The sequence below is a fragment of the Hoplias malabaricus genome, chromosome 1 (genome assembly GCF_029633855.1).
Source record: "Hoplias malabaricus isolate fHopMal1 chromosome 1, fHopMal1.hap1, whole genome shotgun sequence".
In the NCBI taxonomy this organism is placed as follows: domain Eukaryota; kingdom Metazoa; phylum Chordata; class Actinopteri; order Characiformes; family Erythrinidae; genus Hoplias; species Hoplias malabaricus.
Window position 1 is genome coordinate 70,710,744 of NC_089800.1, and position 25,487 is coordinate 70,736,230.

General features: G+C 39.3%; 2 protein-coding genes and 1 long non-coding RNA gene across 5 annotated transcripts in view; 1 reads left to right on the plus strand and 2 right to left on the minus strand.

Moving 5' to 3' along the window:
• ugp2b (UDP-glucose pyrophosphorylase 2b) overlaps positions 1-1,008 on the plus strand; it is a 27,338-nt gene extending 26,330 nt beyond the window's left edge. For both annotated transcript variants that reach the window (XM_066672577.1, XM_066672569.1), the window contains exon 10: positions 470-1,008. In XM_066672577.1, the coding sequence (XP_066528674.1) occupies positions 470-577 (108 nt within the window). In that variant the 3' untranslated portion in view covers positions 578-1,008. The remainder of the gene's footprint in view (positions 1-469) is intronic.
• On the minus strand, positions 682-3,818 carry LOC136697471 (uncharacterized). Its single transcript, XR_010802701.1, has 2 exons — positions 3,513-3,818; positions 682-973 (listed from the first exon to the last, which is right to left on the minus strand). It is a non-coding gene; the product is annotated as an uncharacterized lncRNA (long non-coding RNA).
• A 923-nt stretch (positions 3,819-4,741) lies between these two features.
• Positions 4,742-25,487, minus strand: part of peli1b (pellino E3 ubiquitin protein ligase 1b) — a 51,453-nt gene continuing 30,707 nt past the window's right edge. For both annotated transcript variants that reach the window (XM_066672599.1, XM_066672590.1), the window contains 6 exons: positions 21,908-22,149; positions 18,879-19,008; positions 17,381-17,482; positions 16,291-16,488; positions 15,415-15,603; positions 4,742-9,330 (listed from right to left, as the gene is read on the minus strand). In XM_066672599.1, the coding sequence (XP_066528696.1) occupies positions 8,746-9,330; positions 15,415-15,603; positions 16,291-16,488; positions 17,381-17,482; positions 18,879-19,008; positions 21,908-21,987 (1,284 nt within the window). In that variant the 5' untranslated portion in view covers positions 21,988-22,149 and the 3' untranslated portion in view covers positions 4,742-8,745. The remainder of the gene's footprint in view (positions 9,331-15,414; positions 15,604-16,290; positions 16,489-17,380; positions 17,483-18,878; positions 19,009-21,907; positions 22,150-25,487) is intronic.

A 25,487-nucleotide genomic window follows, 5' to 3' on the forward strand; every position in this document is an offset into this window, starting at 1 on the left:
CATTTGATATCAGAAATAATTTATTTTTTTTTTCCCCCCTTACTTTGAGAATTTGCAAATATCGTTTTCAAACATAATTTTAATTCAAAACAGGACAAGGGGCAAATATCTTTATGAAAAAACTGTTCAATAAACTGACGTTCTTTACCATAATAATGTATGTACATTTATTATGTTATCGTTAAGCATAAAGGCCTATTAAAATACTAGGGGTGGTATTTAATAAAAAATAAAAAAATAAAAAAAACACCAATTAAATCATTAATTGCAATTACTTGCATGACAAATAATCGTCAGTTGAAATTTCATGATCATGACAGCCCTAGTAGTAGGTGATTCTTGGTCACGTAAAAGGTACCAGACTCCAGCGAGTCAGGCAGTGCGAGACTACATGAGTGTAAACAAAACAATAACCATAAAGACTAAGTGTATGATCTGACCTTTCTAACCTTTTTAACTGCCTGCTCAGGGAACGGTCATCATTATAGCCAACCATGGAGATCGGATTGACATCCCAGCCGGTTCCATGCTGGAGAACAAAATCGTCTCTGGCAACCTGCGCATCCTGGACCATTGATGCCCAGATCATAAGACATCGACTCCTAACCGGACCCTTCACCTCACGAGACAGACAGCAACTTCTCACAATTCCAGACTTTTATTTTTGTAATACTTTGGATCTTTTAATGTTTTTTTTTTTTTTAAACATTCCATTGTCTAAGTCAGTATGGAAACAGGACCATATCACTGTACGCTCATAATGTGACACATTCATATTGTCCTCTGTTGTTGTTGTTGTTTTCTAATCTGAGAAGTTCAGTATTTTCTCTTGGGAGTGCTCCAATAACAAAGTCCCAAACTGTGCAAGAGTTTGGCCTAAATCACACTGTGGTGTTACAATGTGAAGAGAGAAGCAATAAGCTTTCGACCAGGCAAACCGTTCCAGCTGTGGGTTCCAGAATTCTGGAATCATCTGTGGAACAAAATAAAGTGCAATACTGAAAAACACAGCAGAGGTATGTCTTCACTCAGGAAACAAACAAATACTGACACCAAGCTTTTAAAATCTGAACTATAATACAGTTTCAAAGCAATGGAGAGAGCTGTCTGCCCCCTCCCCCACCCCCAGACGTGAAGCTCAAGCAGATTTGCTTGTTCGTTCGGTTTTCCACAAACTGGCAGAGACGAGTTCCACATTAAAGAGGTGAATATGTGAGGCTCTTCATCTGCATCAATTTCCTTAAAACAAACAATGGTATTTACACTTTACAATCATTTTATTCACCACCTTCGTATAAAACACACAAAACAGTTCTGACAGCTTTCAAACATCACTATGCCTCACTTCCTTTAATGTTCATATAATGCTAAACTCAGCTTCAAAGTCATCAATTTAAGGTGGAGCAGACAAACGGAATATGCTTTTGATCCTCAAGGTTGCACATTGAGATTAAATTCTAGATACCTCTAGTTTAAAATTTCCATTCCAACTAAAAGTTGTCTATTTTAAGAGGAACCAATAATTAAGAAAAAAAACGCTGAAATGAGGCCGGCTTCTTGGAGCCTGTGTGTGATGTAAATACAAAAGTACTTCTGACTGTACATATTTTCTGTTGACACTGAAATGCAACATCTATCAATTTTAACCAATCTCACGTGCAGGAAATTGCTTGAATGTGGATCCCTACAACGTTAAACTTTTGTTGACTCATGTGCTTGTCATTTGATGAGCAAAGTTCATGCTTAAGAACAATGAAGACTTCATATATACATACAGCTACAGATAATTAGATTTCCTAAGATTAGTACACAATTTTGAAAAAGTAAATGCGCTTTTTGCAGCATTTCACAGCCCTGAGGCTTGTAACGTGAACATAATGTGTGTAATCTAATTGGCTAAGCAAGTCTCTTCTCAAACCACATCAGCAACTAATCTGAGGGCACCTTCTCTCACAACTGAGCTATAATTACAACTCAATTTTCTTTTCTTTTTTTTTTTGTGAGTAGACAGAAGCTACTCACCACAAGCTACAGAAGTGTACTCTTCAAATTCTTAGCACTTTACCCCAAATTCAGTCAATCAAGTTACAAAACAATCTATAAACCTGGTCAAAAATCTGTACTTAACAGTAGCACACCCATCTTCCCAAGGCTGCCCTTACTTTTTTTTTTTTTTTTTTAATTTGTAATTTGCAGAAGAATGACCCTTCTAATTATTACCACTCTTAAAACCTGTTTTAAGCATGATGCTGGACCCTCTAAGATGAAACCAAGATGAGTAATTAGTAAAACGTGCAGAGTCAGAATTGTTCACTGGTAGAAACCAATGTTCTGTTTGTGTGGGAAATGAGGCTATGGAGTGGAATTTTCTCCATTCTGGTTTGACACAACACTTTAGATTTAACAGTCTGTGGTCTCCACTGTGTCCTCATCATGATGCACCCTTGGAGGCAGATCTGCACTGTAAACAGGTCAGTCAAGCGTACACACACGGTGTCTATGGACACTATCATGGATCGCAGCAAATTCAGTGCCTCTCTGGGCCCCAACACAATGCATTCAACAGGAGATCAACTAAATAACTGAGTCACTGAATGAATCAGGCAGGTCCATGAAAACACTATGTGCTCTTTGAAAACAAGAATCTGAGAAACCTTCGCCTCACTGACAACTACAATGAGCATTATTTAAAAATAATCCAAACATTTCTGGAGACAGGGTTTGAACATTAATCTTGGAGAAATCGTCCTAAATACAAAAACAGTTCCCCAAAAAGTATATAGTCTGTTGTATGATGCTGAGATTTCAAAATTATAATCCTACACAACTCCAGATGGCATTGAGTAATGTGTGTGGTCTTAAAGCTCTCAAGATCATCTCAGGCTATTGGTCAGTGATTTCTAAGGCATGTTTAGCTACGATTATTTTTTCCCCCTCATAAGGCTCCTTCTGCTGATTCGGTTTGTGTGGGGAGTCGGTTGACAGTTTCCTTAGAATCAGGTCATTTTTGCAGAAAAGAATAAATACCCACAGAAACCATCATCAGATTAACTCAACTCCAGCGGTGTACAGCTGAATGGAACAGGGAGTCGGAATTGCCCTTAAAGTGGAGCCACATGCTGAAAGAGTTTTACTCGCAACTGCAGTTCTCAGACGAACGCTCCTCCATTTGTTTTACATCCGATTTAGAAGAGAATAAAGAGTTACTGTGGCAAAGAAAGACAACATCCTTCATTTCAAAAGAAAATACCACAAGAAGGTCTACACATGTGGGCAGAACCTCTCAGAAACCCGTTTTAAAAATGCATTAAAAAAGGAACGAGGAATCCCGGGGCACACTGCCGCTCTGTGGCCAACCACAAGACTGCACTCCGGCGTTAGCGTAAAACACTTATTTAATCTCATATACATTCTGTACTATAACACACACGAGGATGATAAATCCACTGAAGGTAGGTATACCACTCAGGTATTTCTGTGTCTGACAGTTATTACCACATTTCCGCACTTACCGTAAATACAGCCAAGGGGTGTTGAGTTTGTTACTGGACACCGTCTGATGACGCAAGCGTTCCCAGGCTCGTGAACTGGAATCATGACGCACTTTTCCAGGCTAATGTGGCTATGAGTAATAGGGATACATTCTTCAGGCCTAAATAAACACGCAACTAAAACCCGAAGTTATATAGTAATGCCACAAAAACACAACTAAGTAGATTCTGGCACTATCTTTTACACAAGAGGTGTGTTTCCATCGACCTTCTTCCAAAAACTAGTGAAACTTCAACTGCCAGTTAAAACCAATTCAAGCTTTTCCCGCCTCAAACACTTAGATATAGGGTGAACAGATCTGAGATGGTGAAAAGGGAGGGGGGTACTGCTACTGACGTGCAGACTGACCAATTAAATGTTTACAGAGAAGGTTACCGACCAATAACGGTAGCTCTAGTCAGACCGTCCAATCCGAAGATTTTAGGCTACTTCACCACGCCCCCTTGTCACTCAAGCGAACCAATCGGAGTAGGGGAGGGCGGGACTAGTTTGTGAACGAAACGCTTCTCAAAGTTCTATGTGAGCTCTAGAAAAACAAAATCCCGGACGTTTGTGAAATTCCGCCCGGACAATTTTTTAAGTATAAAAAAGAGGACATGTCCGGGTAAAAGAGGACGTCTGGTCACCGTACTTACTTATTGCTGAAAAGGTATTTGTCGTCATTTCGATAAACTTGGGTTGTCAGTTGCTGATGGATGGTCAGGGCGGAACTATATTGCAAGATGTGTTTTTTTTTTAAACTGAGTTTACCAGAACACTCATAACTTCATTTGGAAAGAGTAAGTGTTACATTGATAGGAATGATTTCATATGGAGTTCATCTCCATCAAAGGATTTTTTTTAATCTGGAAAAAAAGAGTTACTATAGATTTCCTTTGAATTCAAAACATACTTGGGTTTTAATGCTGTACAGTAGGTTTCAACTAAATGGGTGCAGTGATTAATCACAAATTTTAATGTCAGTGTTACCAAAAGAAATTGCATTTGGAATACACCTTTAGTATCATGCAGAAAAATGTTGTCGCATAATGTGTTGGATTTAATTTGATTTACCTGGCACAGCACGTCCTGCAATGATGAAACAATATCGTGCAGCCTATTAACCACAACGTATTGTTGGATGAGATGTTCACAAATATTTTGACACACTGTGTATTACAAATAACATTGAACATAATGTTTGTGTTTTTTAAACTTTATTGTTTAAAGTTGGTACAAAAACCACCAGAGCAGAAACATTCTCAGATGTTTGCCATAAAGTGGGCATAAATAAAACAATGCAGTTAATAACAGGGACCATGCACACAAAACAAACAATCAAAACCAAGTAATGAGGGGAGGGAGGGGGGAGCCCTTGGCAGAAGTTATTCCACTGGAAGGAGAGAAAGAGAGAATGTTGCATGCCTTTCTTCCACTGAGTGGACTACAGCTCCTAAGAACAAGAAAGGAAAAAGAGATGATGTGAAAGAGTAGTTTTGTTTTTTGTTTTCTTGCCAGTGAGGTATCCTTGGCTGTGGCGCTCATTCCTTGGAGAAGCTGAACAGGTGCTAAAGGGCTTCAGGAAGAGCGCTGAGCTTAACGAGTGGCTAAAATGTCAGCAAACAGGTCCAAGTTCAGCTTCGTTATCCCTGCTGGAAAGAACAGAAGAGGGGATTCTCCCTGAGCTGAAGGATTCGGCAGAATCTGCACCGGAACGTTCACCAGCGAGTCGGGATAGGACACAGAACCACCATGGGCTGGTTCACACACACACACACACACACACACACACTCATACACGCACACCAGTATGATTGTGTACATGATTATGTACTCTAGAACCAAGTTTCACAATCCAATCCAAGCCACAGTCCAAGCAATGTTGTGCTCTATCCCACTTCCCAAAACCATTAATAGAACAGTACAACACTTGTAACATGAGGCCACTTGAACAAATCATAAATGCATTTACCCAAAGAGATCTTGTGGCGTAATTCTTGTGGGGAATTGGGGGAAAATGCTATAATTGTAGGTTGATATTTACAAGTCAGGTTCAAATTTTATATTTTGAGAATTAATAATTTGAGATGCATATTAATATCTTCAACATATAATTAAAAAACACAAAAGATGCTTTATGCAAGTTTCCCCTCACAAATGCTAAACTGTCAAACATCCTGTGACCATAAAGATTGGGTTGGAAAACACAGCCTTTAAATACATCCAAAAGTACACACATAAATATGCAAAATATAACACTCATGCCATGCCCAAACTCCTTCACAAATAAACTGTGTGTTTATTACTATAATGAACCCATATCTATGTAAAATTAACGCTACTGCAGATGTTTATCTCCATGAACACAGTAGGTATTCAAGTCCAGCAGGTGATAAAAGCATGTCAGACTTTTTAATACTACTCTAAACTGACAGAGGGGGCCTCTATTAAAATGAAGCCTTATGTAATGATCAGAGTAGGGTTTGTACTCTGCTGCTATATGATCAATGGGGAAATCATTCAAATGTGGAGTTTAGATTATTTCATGAAGAACACACACACACACCTCCAAAAAAAAAAAAAAAAAAAAAAAAAAAAATAGACTTTCCTAAAGGAGCACCAGGGCATGTGGTTTTGGCCTGTGCTTAAAGGGAGAGAGGTTTGCATCACTGTAGAGGCGTTAATGCTTCTAGGGGCTTTCTGGAACATTTAGGACACATATTCCTAAAGATACTTGTTTGCACTGAACACTGAACCACATTTCACATCTCACTGGAAAACTGTATTTCCTACTGTTTGGGGGATCTCATTGTGTGTTTTTTTTTTTTATAATAATAATAATAATAATAATAATAATATTAAAAAAAGAAAACCCTGAGATAAACTCTACTGCCCTAATTTCTCAGGTGTTCACAAAAAGGTTTTAACATGAAAAACCTGCCGTATCCAAGTCATTTACTGCTTAAACAGAGGCATAGTTATGAAACTATGAAATAGAAAGTTCAGCTGGCAGTACACTTTAAATAAAAAAAACAAAAACAAACATTTCATCCCCACTTCGCTGCAATAGAAGGAAAGCTATAGACAAGGTGTTGGAATAATGCCATGAGGACTGCATTCTGTATTATGAGCATTACTGGGAGGTCGGATACTCACGCTGTATTAGTTTTGAATAACAAATGCTGTTCCAGGATAGTGCTTCATCCCACTCCACAGCCCAATTCTAGGGAACTAGTGTTGTTTTAATCTAAAAATACCCTCTACACACACTTTCCCCCCTCCTCCCTTGATTTGAAGGACACTGCCATGAGAATGAGAATGGAGAATTTTAGGTGTTGGCTCAGATCTGCTTTAAGGCATGACTGGAGTGGAAGTTAAAAACGAAAGCCCCCTGGAGACGACAAAATTTAGACAAGAAACTTCACCAAAGGTGCTTTAAAAAAAAAAAAAACACACATATACAATGTGATCCCCCACCATAATCTACCTAATTTAACCCCTGAGTGATGCTACCTTTTCCATGATTTATTATACACTATAAAGCATTTCCAACAAACTCAAAATACGATTTAATACTCTCCGTTTCTGCAGGGTACTTGTTTTCATGTAAAGCCCTCAGACTATTGCTGTATAGAGGAAGCCTTTACACACTTCAGTGTGTTTAAATATATATATAAATGCACAGCCAGGTTCAAATGAGCTTGTAGTCAAATTGGCTACATTTGTGACAATGAAGTGGGGAGAGGACAGAGTATTAAAAAAAAAGACAGGAACTCCAAATAACACACCTATAATTTTACATTTGATTAACATTGATCCTATGCATAAATAAAATGTTAAGTATCTTTAAGTTAGGCATATCTGATTTACACAGGGGGAAAAAAACAAAAACATTTCTCCATGATCTAAATGGAACCTTCTGTTTGCTTAATGCAGCCACAATGCTGATGAATCTGTTTCTGAGTGTAAATAGGTTTCTGTAATGGTTAGTTCTTTACAAACACTTGTATAAATATGGGTATTGCATCACTAAAGTTGAGTAGAATGGTATTCTATTAGCATATTAGCAGAGAAACACTGTATACATACATCACTGTACCCCATTCAAGTTCTCCAATTCCACTCCCACACACAAGGATTCACGGGTTTCCCGTTGTGTTTAGCCCCATCTTGTAGTCTTTGTTTTTTGGGTTTTTTTATTTAATTTATTTTATTTTTTTTTTGTCTTTTAGGTTTGTTTGTTTTTTCCACTTGAAAATATATATTTCTCTGATTTTCTTCTGGTTTAAGAAAAATTCACTAAAAAGGTCACTTGAATAGCAGAGGAAATAAAAACAGCGTATTAGTCCAGGAGACGTGAGGTGACAAGTGATGTGTTGAGGAGAAGAGGGCAAGACACAGCATGACATGAAGAGGTGGAGAGAAAAAGCTAAGTTCACAATACAAGTTTACTAATGCACTCAGGTTTCATTTTTAAAGGATGGATATGATTTCTCATGTCCTTATTACGCATTGTTAGCCACTGCTAAATACACCCTTTAGCTACATCTTCCCAATCATAAAGAGCTCCACCAAATCTGACGTCAAATGCAAACCTCTCCTAATGCCACTGGAGCTCCACATGTTTGGAGAAGAACCATGACCACCCATAATGTTTATGATAGCTAAGAGACACCTGTGAAGAGGGAGGACTATCTTACCAAACCCAAGAGTGTGACTGTTCTCTCTCTCAACCTAATGAAGATATGGCCTACACTTACACTGTTAGAGCACATGGGAGCCCCTCACTAGTGGAATTTAAGGCAAACTTTTTTTTTTTTTTTTAGGGGCCTACCCTTAGTAGCAATATAATCCAGCACCAAAAATTTAACAAGCCGTCCCCCAAGTTGTACTCTCATTCCGAGACCAAATCAGTCCTCACGACACTTAAACCTTAAATCGGATTTAAAGAGTCGTCCCGTGTCGACACCTGAATGAATAAATCCATAAGCCACATGTCATACTTCTCGACGTGAACATACGACTCGCACGGGAAATATCTGTAGTTCATATTAGAGCAGAAAAACCATTTGTGCCAACTAAACTGTTGAAAATGAACCGAGACAGAAGGAGAGAGAACTAGATTTAGAGATAAACAGGGCGAGTGTTGGGAGCATGGAGAGCATGGTATGGGAGAGGTCCTTCAGTTGGCTTAGGGTCAGACCTAACACTTTTCTAATCCACAGGACCCTGGAAGATGAGTTTCACATAAGCGTATTCTCCACTGAGCTGCTGAGCGCAGAAGGGGCAGGCGGCGTGGAAGGTGTGTGTGCCGTGGGGCAGCGGGATCTGACTCCAGAAGGCCACCGTCTTCTCTGAACATACGTGGCCGCAGGGGCTAAAGGCATGGGTCGGTGGGGCGGCGTCCAAATAAAACCCTGCCTCACAACCCAGCCACAGAGGCACGTATGGACCGCGGGCGCGGCACATGGGGCACTCTCTCTCTTGACCTCCGGGTCCCCCAGGCCGTTCACTGGATCCCTGTGTGCCCCAGCTGTGGTAGCCATGCACATGTCCGCAGCGCAGGTAAGCCCAAGGCTGCTTTTCGTCCACAGTGTCCTTGCGCCGCATGCTGGGGAATGCCAGAGTGTTGAAGCCCACGGGACATTGTGGCCTCGCAGCATTAAGCTCCTGACGAAGAGCCTCTAGGTGCTTGAGGGTGGGGGTCCGCTGAAGACCCTCAGCTGTGCGCCACAACATTGTAGCTCCACAGAGGTCGATCAGAGAGCCGTCCACCAGCTCCTGAGACTCGGTCTCCACCTGAACAACAACAGACACGATTGTTCTCAAAAACATATTCAAAAGCCACCAACAAAAAGTATTTGTTTGAACTTAATCCCTTAACATTCAATGACCCACCACTTCTACGTCAACAATGTATAATAATACATATTAAATTAAGTTGCACTTTCGCATTTTCAAATATTTACTAAATAATAAGCCAATTTGTGTGGAAATTCAAAGAATACAAAACATACAAAGGACATATAAAATTTTTTTCATTCATTTATTTTCTGTGTCTGCATCATCCTTTTCAGGCCCACAGTGGGTCCAGAGGCTGCACAGAATCACTGGGCACTTGTAACTTGTCTAGAAACGCACACTAGATAAGTTACCAGTCCATCACAGGGCATCACGACCACATTGTATAATACATTACATAATATTCTTAATTAATATATATATTTCAACTGTCATTACAAATAAATCTCTGCCTAATCATAACTGCAGGAGATGAAACTATCCTCAGAAATAGTGTAGTTGTCGACTGCGACCAGTAGAGGGCAGTGAACTCCTGTTCTTGATGTTTCCATAAACAAGGGAGGGTTTCTGGGAATATTCATGTGGGAATATCAGTTATTTAGCCAACGGGATGTGAATAAGCACATGGAAAAAAGTGTGTTTAAAGATTGTGTGATTGTGTACATACGTGCGTGTGTGTGTGTGTGTGTGTGTGTGTGAGACAAAACAGACCAAAACAACATGACAGCTGAATCATCTCATTAAAACGTGTCCAGAGAACTGCTTACAAAACTAAACTAATATAGACACACAGCCATTTTATTTACTATTCAAAACAACTACAGTAAACTTCTACATGGTTTTAATTTATAATGGTATTTAATTTATATTTACTGTTGATGTTACAACAGAGAGATTAAAGTACCAGTTTTTAGGGTCATTAAGCTCCTTAGTTCTTCTTTTAACTGAATCTAAGGGCATTTCCTCCACCTCTAAAACAGGGCTCAACAAACCTATCCATAAAGATGCTGGTGTGGCTGCAGGTTTTCATTTCAAAAGTGTAGGAGCACACCCTGTATAACTAACCAGTTGTTTAAAGACTGAGGCCAGCTGAATAAGAATGTAGCACCAGGTGAGCTTCTGCTTTATTGGAATGAAAACCTGCAGCCACTGGTCTTTTATGGATAGAATTGGTGAGCCCTGCCCTAGAGCTGTTGCATATGGATCAGAGAGAGAGAGAAAAAATCTAATTACAGAGTAACTAAATTAAAACACATTCTCTCAGGGAAGTTTGCGATTATTGCAAGAAGAGCTTAACATTAGATAATTGTTGCAAACAATGTCATGATAAAAGCCGGTATATAAAACAGGATTTGTCTTCAATGTAAATCAATGACATGTTATGGGTTCCTTTCCATCAATTTCAATTAATTGCTTGCTTTAATCCCCAAGCATTTAGCCTTGAAATCTGTCTGCACACTTTAAACCTGGATACCTTCAAATTTACCCATCGTGGGCATCATTGTAGACGTTCAATTGTGTATGCACAGCTTATACAACCTTCAGAGAAGAACCTGATCCTTTAAAGCAGAAACACACAAGCTTAACGTCTTCAAATGTTCACATGCTAAATGCCAAGGCTTGGTCACAGATACAATTGCCCTCACCCAGGTCACCATCTTGTTCTCTATTGGCTTGCCCCTATAAGGTTTATAGATTCAATGGGTTAGAGTTCACCAAGACAAACTGAAGCATTCTCCTTTTACATGTTCCTGGATTTTTTCCCATTCAAGTTTTTTTTCCTTCACCAGGCAAATTGGGTTTGTGTTTAGTCTAAGAGCAGTTTAAAGCTAAATGGCTTCCTGAAGAGTCACAATTAAACTGTCCGGTCAGTGGTTAGCCAATGTTTGGCTGCCGTTGTGCTTCACCGACATGATCATGGAGGCTGAGACCACAGTGGTTTGATCAGCAGTTCATGTGAATAAAAGCATTCCTGTAGTGATGCTGAACCAGTGTGTGGCCGAAATTAACACAAAGATCGTCAACTGTGGCTTAAACCATCAAGACTTGATCTCTTCCACAGCCCCTGAAGCTGAAAGGCATCCTGCAGAGATGTTGTCAAAACAGCATTTGGCAACTTTGCTGTCATTAAAACTGGCCGCAGTGGCCAGTAAAAATTAAGCTGTTCAACAGCCTATAAAGCAGAATGTCTTTGTGATGGCCCACTAAGGTCCCCACATGTAAGAATAAGGGATGCAGTGTGTTTAGGGAGTGAAGTATGAAGTTTAATTTGTTCAGCACAAGTTCAGAGTACATCGTTAATTGTTAGGTACATTGCAGTAATAGCTCTAGCTCTGATTTTAAGATTGCCCCAGAATGGATACATTGGTTATATTTACTCATTTTAAAAATCCTTTAAAGTGATTAGCTCATAAAAGGTTAAAATCTATATAATAGATTATAAATAATAATTTATTATAATAATGATAATAAATTAACATCTTTTAAACTTGTCTTTTCTATAGTAGTTGTGCACGCTAGTAAAGAAGAGTCAGACCATAGGATGGGACAGTTTTAACATTTTTATTGCTCTCACCATAACATTTCTGCTAACTTCTTTGTTTATTTCCCAGGAGCCATGTCTTCAGCGTGGGTCAGTGGGTGGTGGTTTAGAGAAAGTGCGGCTTACTGAGCATGTCTTTATAGAGATGCCTGTACTATTTGGAACTTTTCTAGGGGGTAAACAATATTTGTACAAAGAGCTAAGAGGGTATTTTACTAAATCTTTCCATTGATATTTAATATTGAAATATTGTGATGGGTAATGTAAAGTGTGAGATTGAATGTGAAGTAGTGATGCCCAGCTAAGTGGAGTTCTTCACATTCACTCTTACTGGGGAATGTAACTGGAATATTAAATAGTTTGACCCATAGTGTTAACTAGGACTGATTGTGCTGCCAAGGATGAGTTTAGAAGCGGCTAGAAGCTGTACTTGTTACATAAACTTTAAATTTGCAAGAGTCAATAAATGTCTAGACATGACTCCTCTATCTGCCTCTTAGCCTTGTTTTTGGTTAAACCCTGATGGTCTTCCAGCTGAGATAGACTATCAGAGTTTAGCTGTGGTTTAGATATAACTGAGTCACTACTAGCATAAAGTCCAGCTAGCATTACATTTGACTGAAGATTGTTTTAACTTGGAATTTCCAGCCACAGACAAAGAAGATCAAAGATAAGGCCCCAGGGAATTCTTATTGATGAAACCAGGATGGTGGTCTCATCTCCAAGCTCAGTGAAATGAACATGGCTGCTTACACAGCCAACAGTACTAATTGCCTCAGTCAACACAGACACAATAATCAGTCAAACTGCAGTGCGGCATCCATGTGTTTTCTCATTTAGTAGCCTGAACACATGCCGATTTTGATGCAGCATATATCTTTAGCTGAGTCTCGTCTCTAACAATTATATTAAGCATGTAGATTTACAGCATTTGGCAAATAATCTTAATCAGTGACATATAAATCTTTAACCAAAGACTTGTTTTAGTGCAGCGTTATATATTCCTGCCGATTCCAGGTAGGCTCTGGACCCACCGCGACCCTGAACTGGATAAGTTACAGGATACTGTAACTGGATACGGTTACAGATAATGAATGAATGATATTCCTGCCCAAGCTGGGGACTGAAGGTACTGTTGTTCCCCAATAAAATTAGGGATACATTGATATTGATATTTTTTTTTTGGGTAGATACGATAACCCATAATTACCACCTTGGAATAGCCAAATATTAATAACCAATAATTACATCTTTTTGTAATTAATGCAAATTCACATTGGATTAAAGCAAAACAAATTTGTTTTTATCATAGATTGGCATAGGACAAGACTTTTCTTCAGTATTTGTACATTTCTGTACTTTTTAATTTTATCTTTTAGGTTTTTTAGTTATTGTTCATGTATATGTTTATCAAAGATGCACTGCTGGTTCCGCATGAATGGTTTCTAGAGGGGTGCTAATTAGTGCAGCACTGGGTTTGTTTTGGAGAGCAAAGGAGGGACTCGAGAGCAGCTCAGAGCGAGCCAGGGAGAGTGTGTTTGAGCAAGTGTTTGTAATTGTTTATCATCGTGTTGCAGTAAAAAATTCATATGTTGAATGACTCTATATCTTTTATCAGAATCAGAATCAGAATCAGAAATACTTTATTGATCCCAGGGGGAAATTGCAATTATTACAGTAGCAGCCAGTTGTAAAAGAATAAACACTCTAATAAAAAATTAACACAAAAGGAATTTTTACAATATGTACACATCTATAATAATAAATACGGATATACTGTATACAGCAGTAAGAGTATTGCACATTTGAGTTGTTACACTCCTAATTAAAAAATTTGTTCTATTGTTATTACTGTACATGTGAAAGGTGTCGTGCATTAAGTGTGGAGTTATAAAGTCTGGTAGCTACTGGTAGGAATGACCTCCTGTGGCGCTCTGTAGTGCATTTTGTCTGAATGAGTCTTGCACTGAACGTGCTCCTGTGTCTCATTACCATGTGAACACCATTACCATTTTATATAAGAAGGACTCCTGTACTGTGGTGTTTGAGAGTATCTTTCTGTCATTTAACCTGCTGTGTGTGTGTGTACACTGAGCGTCGCTGATACTTTAAACTAGTTTTCAAAATGGAAACTGTTCTCTGCAGAAAGTGTGAAAACATCCACATGTCAGACATAATTGTGTATTTACAGGCGTTAATGCATATGCACAAGCACAAATAAAAGTGGCAAGTTATCAGCTAAAATTCCAATATGGGACTGAAAACTTATAAAAAAAAAAAAAAATCCATATATATCAGCAAAAATATATTGGCAGCCAATATATCGTGCATCACTGACTAAAATATATCAATTCTTAAGTAGTTCCCAAAATAGTTAAGCCAGTTTTTGGTAAACAGTTTCTTCCTCAAATGCAAGGCCAGTGAATGTTTTTCTCTAAAGCTAATTAGACAGATGAATGCAACCAAGATCTGCTTGACATGTGCTCCAAGTTTGAGTTTGCATGTGTGTGTGTGTGTGTGTGTGTGTGTGGTGTTGGGAAGAAAGGAATTTCACTACATCTTTGTGTGTGTGTTTATCAGAAAGCAAACTGCTTTACCCTCCAGTAACACACTCTAAACTTTGGCACAAAAGCTTAAATAAATCACTTTCCCAGTGAAGCAATACTTCACTCAAATATGTTAATGAAGCTAATTAAGAATGAAAACTAGTGTGCTAGCATAATGTTAACTTCAGGTCACATTCAGGTTTTGCAGCATCAGCACTTTTTTGCTGAAAGTGGTCCAAGGTTTTATATTAATGTCACATCCACGGAGAGAGAGAAAATGAGAGGGGGATATTCAGTGGCCTTTCTGACTGACGCACATAGCAGATCAGCTTCTGATTGTTTTACAGCATCACATTACACATACACAGAGAGGAGTAGACATGCGCCGCCTCATGTCAGCTGTTACTATGGTAACCAGTGTGCGAGACGGAGACCGAAAAGCCGACTGGCCAAAAGAAGTGTGAATCGAGAGCCCAGTCTCGATTCAGAATCGACACAGTTTTGTTACCACATCAAGGTTTCGATATGTATTAACACACCAGCAACTAATGTTTACAGAACTCTGGAGTTCCACTCTACTAAAGAATAAAAGGAGATAACATTTTTCTGTCGGCATTTAAATGAAAATTAAAGCCAGTCAAAATAAAGCAAACCCTGGAAACCCTGCTTATATAAATTAAATCAGGGTAACATTTTAATCCTTCAGCATTTAAAGACATTAAAATTTTAATGTCTCAGTAGGGAACCTTGTATAAACAAATAATAGTCTACACAAAACGTCTTCTGGTTTGAACTTTTTTCAGCTTTCAGAAAGGAATTAACACACCATCCTGCTCCAGATGTATAATCAAGAAAACTAAGATCGGGTATGTCATATTACTAAAACCTTTATTTGTCTTTATTAATGACATTCAAGATTAATTCAGTATTATTTACTGCAACTACGATTCTCACTATGGGTTTTTTTTTGTTTTTTTTTTAAAGTTCACTCACCATTTTCCCTCGTTGCTGTGCAGACCGTGTCTCGCGGAGTGTGAACACATTTCCACACACCGAGATCTCTCTCCACATTCCTGGTTTAGAGTCCTCTGTGAAGCCGTGACGCGGGTGCATCACCAGAACGCCATTCGTTGTCAAGCCGTCCATCTGTCCATCCGACGTCTTCCATTTCGCTGCCTTCTCCTAGAAGACAAAACCAAAACTGAATTGCAGAGCAAAAAAATGTTAAAATTGCTTTTATCTTCACTGCACAGCAGTACAACAAACCTTAACCCACACACACATACAGGCACCTCAGCAGCATTGCTGTGTCTGCTCCACTCGTACAACCACAATACAGACTAACACACCACCACCAAATCAGTGAGATTTGATTTCCCACAGTTCCCTCTGGTTTTACTGACATGTCTGTGATGTGTTTTGGTCAAAATGCCACAAGGCCAAACCTCACAAGCACCCTTTCCACCTGCGTTAATAGCTCTGTACTGAATGGCCGGATTCAGTTCCTTTCAAAGATAATGTGCCACAGCTAATCCCCACATACATATTACATATTTCCTTAAAAAACACTAAACACATACAGTGATGCGGGACCACTCTTCATAATGAATATTTTAAGCTACACTCATCAAGGACACAAATATTCCCTATTTCATTTAACTGCCCCCCCCTCACCCCTGAACAAATAAATAAAAATTGTATATGTGCAGTGCACTGTGGTGCAGTGGATCCGTGTCCTCTAATGTGATGGAGCACCACCCAGTACCTTTAAGGTTACCTCTAAAAACCTTTTGGCTGAACCTGTTCAAATCCTCACAGAAAATGTCCCAAAATCTAGTGTAAAGCCTTTCCCAGAAGAGCATCTCTCACCCCGAGGAAAATGTTTTTGGAGGAGTCGAAGCCAGCAGCGAAGATACGGGCAGTGTAGGGTGGTGTCCGCTGGCACATGACTCTGCAGGCGAAACGGGAGATGGTGCTCTGGACTGACTGTGTATCAGAGTTACTCTGGCTGCCCGGGATAGTGTCCGTCACCACAAAGTCTATAGGACTCTCAGTGGAACGACCGATCTGAGGAGATTAAAAGATAAAGAGAAAAACATGAAGTGATGAGGCAGCCACAGACATTATTTATATTAAAGTAGAAAGAAATAAAGCTCTCAAAAATTGAAATCGATGGATTGATGTTGAATCCTTTGGGATGAGTTGGAATAGCTTTTCTGTACCTGAATTAATCAACCAGTATGTGAGACGTAGTACGAGACCTTACTAAATTCTTGTTGCTGAATGCCACCAAATGCTTACAGAAATATCACAAGCCTTCTTTGAAAATTAGAAGCTGTTACTGCGGCACAGGAGGGAAGACGATCTATTAATACCTATAACTTCAGAAGAAATTTTAAATAACCAAGTGTCAACAAACTTTGAATTTTGAAAGCCAAAGCAAACACTAACATAGCAGCACGTATTAATGCTGCCCTCTGCCTAGCAACACTCAGGGTGATTAAAAGGTCAGTGTAGATTTCGGCACTCATGAGTACTGCACTGACGTCTGGAAACAAAAAACATAGAGTGGAATGTGACTGGCTGGAGCCAACTCTGGCAGGAACACCGTGCCTGAGAGACAGTTCAAAAACCTAATGTTACTCTGCAGATAAGAGTCAAAATCTATGCAGTTATGCAATGCAGGTCAATAAAAGAAAAAGAAAAAAAAAAAAAAAGACTGGAAAAACATTTTCCAGAAATGTAGGTTACTGTAAAAAGGTAGACAGTCTGTCTGGCTGAACTACTAACAGTCGTTAAATTTTACCTGTGCTGGCCTCAAAGAGCAAAAACACAGGCAGGCTCATAAAACTGTCTTATGACATCTATCTAAATGAGCTTCACGAGAAAACAGAAAAAATAACCCAAGCGTTGGCACATAACATGCTGTGTATTGGTGTAAAACCAGTAAACAAGTTACCTGGAACATGTCTGTATTGCTGTCGTGTGTGTACTCCACAACCACGGTCTGAGCTCGAGAGAGAGTGTAGGAGATACTGTGCTGGTCCTTGTTACTTATGGCCTAAAGAGAGAGAGGAAATTAACGAGTGAGTTTTACTCAGGCATGTCTTATGTGGTCCTGTTTATTGGCCATTATTTTAGGTTTAGGCGCAGCACGTAGTGTCGCAGTCACACAGCTCCAGGAATCTGGGGTTCTAGTCCTGCTCCGGGTGACTGTCTGTGAGGAGTTTGGTGTGTTCTCTCCGTGTCCGTGTGGGTTTCCTCCGGGTGCTCCGGGTTCCTCCCACAGTCTAAAAACACGTTGGTAGGTGGATTGGTGACTCAAAAGTGTCGGTAGGTGTGAGTGTGTGAGTGAATGTCGCCCTGTGAAGGACTGCTGCCCGCTCCACCGTGTGATCCTGCCTTGCACCCAGTGATTCCAGGTGGGCGTCAGGCCCACCGCGACCCAGAACTGGATAAGTGGTTACAGACAAGTCTGCTAGGAGTGTATGATGCCACACAGCACTGTACTGTGAAGCAGAAGAACTGCATTTTCTGGAGTGTAGGGGCTAGAGCTTCTCTGGAATGAGTTTGAGTGGCATTTTTGATCCAGAAGTAATCATTGATCAGAACCTGACCTCAGTGAGGATTATGTGCTAAATTAAGTACAGAATACTTTGACCTTTAAGAGTTAAAACACTTTCTCTAAACCCACCAAACCTGTCATGGGTGGGACACTCAGCAAAAATAAAGTAGACATAAAATGGTGCCTGTGTGAAGCTGAGGGAGTCGGCCATGTGGAGAAGCAGAGGTGCAACTTATGAGCTCAAGTGTATCCAGATGTGTGGATAAAACAAAGGATTGAGACCCCACACCATGTGCATTAGTGCAGCTTAGGTTTTTAAAGCCTCTTGCACACATGAATGGTCATCACATTTTCGAGAACCTTTATATCAAGGAGCTGTATATGTGAACGCAAACATTCGTAACATTTGTCCTAGAGTTTATCCTGCTAGCACCCATGTAAAAAAATGTCAGAATAAGTGCCTGTGTGAATAGAGGATCTGGAAAAACCACACTTTATTTACTGCACATGCTGCAAATGGTTGCATTGTTCTCAGAGGTAAGGGGAAACAGCTCATTGTAGGGATCAGATTCTAGCAAATAAAGTTTGGATGAAGGTTTGTTGACATTTTTCACATCATAATAACAAAATACTGATTAGGATAATTGATAGAGTTAACGTGTCAGAAAACATGATAATCCACATTAATAAAATGTGTCATATTCACAGTAAAATACTGTCATATTATGCAGTAGGTTTTGTCATAAATTATTGCTTATACAGAGCTAAACATTGTTATTTTCTGTCTGCTTATATGCATATACTCAAAAGTCTTTAGGTAACTTTAGGGTGGATGCCTTATTAACCCTATTGATGCTGTTGAACTAGTTTTCACAGTGACGTGTGGATCTACCTTGGCTGCTTGCGGAGTGCAGGCTACATGGACAGTGCTGGGTTTGACTCCGTTCGCTTTCGGACGCTTGAAGAGAGCAAAGCGGCTCTTCCTTCTGCCGCGGTCTCCGTTTGGAAGAGAGCCATTGTACCTATACACAGTTGAGTAACACAAACATACAATACACTTATGAATATACTTCAATGCATGTGAAAACCCCAGATCACAAATTTTACCAACAATAGAGCTGTGTTTGTCTGTGTTTAGAAAGACCTGAAAAAAAAATACATTAATTACAATTAAGTACAAGACCAAAAAGAGTGATGTCACAGACTGGGGGTGGGGGGGGGGGGGTGGACAAAAGCCCAGTAGTCTACTGCAGTTGAGAGTTTAGTACTGAATTTGAGTTAAAAGTGGGAGAATGAAGCTAAAAAAGTCTAAGTACCTCACTCAGTTTTGTGCTTACATATATGAAGATCTCGTTGATGATAGATGCTGTGCTAAACCACAAGTGAAGAACAGGTTTTTAATCGTCAACACAAGTGTTGGGGAGAACTGTCGGGATGTGCTGAGTTAAACTGCACAGCGCAAAAACTCTTTACTCCACTTTGTGCTCACAGATATGAGGCTAACTCAGCCCGACAGTGCACCTCACACCCTGTGGTAATACCTTACACCAATTTAATAAGTTGAGAAGGTATGGCGTTATGTAAAATGTGGATACTGCCCATCCCTCTTTAGGAGTATTTCAGAAAACCATCGTCTCTTAACACAGTTAAGTTACTGCATCAAGAAAAGCTACCCAAAAGCACTATTATGCTCATCTGAGATGCTACAAAAGACAGTGGAAAAATTGTGCTGTGGTCCAAAAAAAAAAAAAAAAAGACTATTCATCAATACTATTATCAGTGAAAGGTGCAATAGACAACATCTGTCATAACTTATGTCATAGCACCCATGGCATGGGAGACTTACTTTTTGCAGTTAAATAAATGTTCAAATCACAGATTTTCATTTTACTGCATTTTAGAAGAAATTCAAACATGCAGCAAACATTTCAAAAGACACATTATATCCTGACTTCTGCTTCCACAAACTATTAATAATGCACAAGAAACAGCAGATTTTTCAGACGCTAAGGTGTTTGGTGGATCATGGTTTCTTAGGTAACATAACATTATAAACCTCTTCTCATAAGGGAAGGATATATACTGCACTCCTCTAGTGCTTATACAGACTTTTATAGTTCATATAGAAGTGCTTGACCTTCTTCTTACAGCACCCAATGAGTCTTAGTCCTCAATAACTGCTTTGTGTTTCTATGCGCACAGGCACTAGGCTTTTAATATGCACACCAGAAAGCTTTGTGTCTGGAGGTAAAGCTCTAACTAAACAGAAACCAATCCTCTTAAACTGTAGGACTCGCACACACATCTGTGTGTGTGTGTGGTCCTGAAACAAAAATGTTTTTAGAGCTGAGGAGCTGAAATATATTGCTTCTAAAGGGGTCTACTTGGATTCGTTTTGGAGCCCCCGATCAATGCACTCCGATTCAAAATCAATATTTCTATTCAATGCAATCTTGATCAAAATCATTACATCACGAGGAAAAGCTCTCTTGCAGTAGGCTCTGACCTCAGAATCTGTGTGAAGAATCAAATAGGCTTTTTAAGGGGGCATTATAACAGATTTTTCAACAATGTTTTTATAGAGCAGAGTTTAACAGAGACTGGGACTACTGATCAGCCATAAACTGAAAATCTATTATATTAGGCCGGAATACGCATTAGGAAAACACTACTTTTATTTGAGAGCTGATTAATTACATAAAATACATAAGCCAGATTTCACTGTGAGCGCTGGAAGCAAAATCATGCCAGTGAGAATTCAGGGCGCTGCCCTGGATTTATCAGTGATAGATTTGTCAATCAGGACACACACACATGCTGTTATGCTTGTGCTGCCCTGTCATTGCTGTCGACAAATCTCAAAAATTCAAACTAAAACAAGAGATAAAGCAATGTATACAAGTTAAATGTAACAAAAAATTTTTTTCAAGGAATGTGAGCATATATGTTGATTCATTCACCATGAAAAGACTGTCAGTGTTTTCTGTAAAATTCTGAAGGAGTCTGAAGGGATGTGGGAGAAACAACAGAAGAAAATAGAAACAATGTTGTGTCTGTAGTTGAATATTAACGTATTTATTAGGATCACAACCTAGGAATGCTGAAATACAAGCACAAAAAACACATTTGAGGGAGGACACAACCTGCTAATTATATATATATCACTTATCAGACACTTCCGTTTTCTAACATCATGCTGAGTGATGGCCATAAAACAGGATTCAAGTGGAATACTGCTTTGATAAAATGTCAAATACGTGACTGTGTGGTTATAGGTGAATACTGAATGTTTTATAACAATTTTAACAAATATTTAATATGGCTACAATACACTACTGTTGATTAGTTTCCATTTTAAAAATTCCTTTAGCTGGTAGTGATTACACGAATATTCATACTTCTGCCAGTCCACTGGTTTCTGACACCTTTATATTAAGATAATGGCATAGACATGTTTTACCCTACGACTGGGAACGAGAAACTTTGACCTAGAACAAGGTCTTTAACCTACATCGTCAAGGACCACCAGCCAGTCCATTTTCACTCTGAGTGGATTGATTAATCAGGAATCAGTTGAACAGAGCATTGGAAAAACAAAAATAAGTCATGACTGGCATGGGGTGCCTCAAGCACTGTGCTAAAGCTCTCTGACCTAGATTACCACACAGGTGGCCCCATCATTCCACACACAAACACACACACGCACCACGTCAATCTGAAAGAAGAAGCCCAATAAATCTCTTTACTGTAAGATGTCATGTCAATTATAAACCCTATATAGTGTCTTTCTATTGTTTTGGCAATATACAGCCAATAAAGAGTACATCGTAATTATAAAGTTATTAAAATGCAATCTAAGTGTGGCAATAATGTTATATTTCCTGAACGTCTGAAATAAAAGGGTCACAGGACCCCTCTTACCCGAGTACGATGAGCTCTCCATATTTGATTGGCACTTTGGTGGAGGAGGTGGAGATGTTCTCCTGCTCAGGGGAAAACATGGGCACAGCGTGTGGACACTCGTGTGTGCTTGTGTGTGTGTTCTGCTTCGCCAGCTACGAACGCTACACAACCACACAGTCAGTCTCAGCTCTGTCTCATCTTCATTGCCGTCAGCAGCATCATCATCATTATCATCATTGCTGCTGCTACTGCATCAAAACCTACAGAGAAAGAGGGAGAAAGAACAGGAATATTTCACATTTAGTTTTCTATTTTGTCTTCACATGTACAGAATTTGCTCTTAGATTTTCTCTCTCTATTTTGCCTCTGGATTTTGTCCTACTGAGCTCCGGAGCATATCTCGGGCTTAGTCTCTGCATGTTTTTCTTGTTTTTGCTTTGTACTTTATAAGACGATCCAAACTGCTCACATCTGTATCTATCCTTTGCTTACATCCAGTAAGCAGCTGAAACCGGGCTTTCTTTACATGGATTTCTCAAAAAACAGGGGTTTTGTGTTCCCTCCCTGGAGAAAAAGCAGAGAAAAGATGCCCCCCACCCTTCCCTTACAAACTTAATCAACTACGGAGAATGCATTGCAAGTTGTATTTTTCTACAAAACAAATTAATTTCATTGGGGCATTAAAGTAGTACATTTCTCAAGGTAATTTGGCGTACCACCTCCTGCTGCATCATGTACCACAGTTTGAGAACAACTGTATTAGAACATCTAACATCTATCATCATAGAAAAGAAAATTTGTATCATTTTGTTCTTTACTTTTTTAGGACACATTTGGTCTGAACTAAAATGTTAAAACACAACAGTCAATGGTGAGAGCCAATGTTAAAGCAGAACATCTATCGGGCCAAATGAAATAACACAAATTAATTTAACTGGAATGAGTCTGAAGTAACTTGAGGAGATTCCTTTTCACGTTAATATACTTGAGTAGATATAAAAGTATTATGATTTGGAATCACACCAATTTTTAGGTGAAAATAATTTCATGTGAAGTAATGAAGCTTTTAATTTCAAGTCGGGTGGTAATTTATTCCAAGATTCAACACCTCCACCCTATTTGGCCTTGTTCATGTGGTTTGTGTGGATAAAGGCCCCCCCTTATCCTGGTCCCTGGAGCTGTGTGACTGTGACACTTAAATAATAATAATAATAAAAAAAAATGGATGCTGTTTATTTCTGAACACAGTAGCAAAATAACATGTGTTAATTGTGGATGTTTAAATTTTTTATACCTTTTTACATTATTATTTGAGCTCTTGCTGTCGAGGGACTGTTGGGGAATATTACAAATAGCACAACTTGGTCACTATAGTCTTTGAATTCAGATGGTGTTCAGGTGGCGCTTCCTGGCAGGAAACACTTTTCCCAGTAAAGCAGACACCACTTGAAAGCAGCATAAAAGTGCCTAGTTACGAGTACGTCTCTGGTACTGAACAATAGCAGATCAGCTCTAAGGAATGCAGAGCTCATTATATGACTTCATATCTCCTCATTTGCACAGTAGGAATATTAATAGCAAATGTGAGCAGAATGCTAGCACCGCTTACACTTTCCACAGCCTTACAACTTACAACAACTTAATTAAAGCTACTAACACCTGTAAGCCTGGCCAAACCATGCACAAAGAATTACCTCACACACACATACACATGAGAGGTGTGAGTAGACAGTGAGGGGGGGGGGGGGGGGGGGGGGGGGTTAATGAACGGATCTTCTCCCACAGCAAGACTAAGTCTGATTCATCAGACTTACTGACAAACAGCCTGCTGATCCCATCAGGGTTGCTACAAACCATTACTGCTACAAGATTGCAAAATCTCACTCAGGGGTGCTACTGCAGAAAGCCTTGTAGGAGCACTACAGGATGGTGAAATCACATTGGGCCCAATGCAGAAGCTCAGACCTGCATTTCAGCTACAAATAGGACTAGCCCAGTTTTCATTAAAAAAAAAATTAATAGCAATTAAAATTTACATTCTTAATAATAATTTGAATAATTTATATAAGTTGTTATAAAGCCTGAATCAAAGTATGGTGAAACAAACAAAAAAAATTGCAGAACAAACATCCTGCTATGTCTGTTACAAATATGGACCGTGGGAGGAAACCTGAGCACCCAGAGGAAACCCACGCAGACACGGGGAAAACACACCAAACTCCTCACAGACAGTCACTCAAAGCTCAACTCATCTTTCAACCTCATCTAAGGGAATTTCAGTTTAATATGAGCACTAAGTTAGCACTGGTGTATATTGCCACACATGTCCCTGTACTATTCCTGCAAGTATTGTTTTGGTTGTTTATTTGTTTACATGCACACAGTGTTTTCTGTACAGTTTAAAGACACACAAAGATCACTATACTCTCACTAAGCCTGCAAACAAAATTTAAAAGCCTGAGCTGGGGCTAGTCATAGAGCAGGTGCTGTGCTTAAACCCAGGAGACCCACATAAAACCAGAGATTGTGAGAGGGGAATAGATTGTGAGGCAGAGAGAGACGGTGACAAAAAATATCCGAAAGAGAGACACAGCATGACAACCACAGCAACTTACTGAGAGTAAGTGAGTAAATATAATTTGATACAAAAAGCAAGCTCAATGTGAACAGGGCTGTTTTGGGAGAGAACCAAACATATCAGAGACGTTTCATTAAGAATCTGGGTGAAGTGTGTGTGTGTGTGAAAAAAAGGGTTATAATATTTCCCTTTTATATCATTACTTTGATTGTTTCTGTTATTCATCAGTTAACACAAACCAGCTTTATGCAAAATAAAAACTTATTTTTTTATTAATTTGAAAATAACCAGGAAAAACAAAAAGTGCAGTTACACTTACATATTTTCACCATATTTCAGCCTAACCACACACCAACACACAGAGAGAAAAGGCAGTGTACATAACAGACATAACCAGAAACAGCCCATTCTGACAGTAAGCACATAGCAAAACCCATTATATTAATGCAGCTCTTGTCCTGGGTGAATCACCCTTCTTCTGTGCTTTGTCCTTATAAAGCTCAGGGCAGAGCCTCAGTTTATCACTGACCACTCACATACAGTAAACTTCCTTATCAGGGCATGCAGGAAGTCCACTCTCAATCCTCAGGGATCTGAATGATATTAACCATTAACAGTAGCTACACATGAGCCTGTGTGTGTCATCAACACCCCACAGAAAACTCTGCCACTGAGGACAACTGCACCCTTTCAGCATGCGGGACCAAGAGTCAAGAGTCATTTACATAGTGACCCCTGAACATCACACGCTGCCCTCTGATCTAACATCACAAACACTGTGACAGAGCTTCACAGAGAGACATTTCTCTCCAAAATCAACCACATTACATTTGGAGCTTCTCAAACTTCTGTCCAGTAGCAAACTAACCAGAATCTGAAAGCAAGCGCAGTTCAGAAAAATTGTATCTGAATTTAATTTCACCCGAAAAACTTCCTGCCCAATGCATTCATTATAGTACAAATAAATGAAACGGAAAACAAAATGAAATAATCAATACCCACCACTTTTGATCAAGTGGG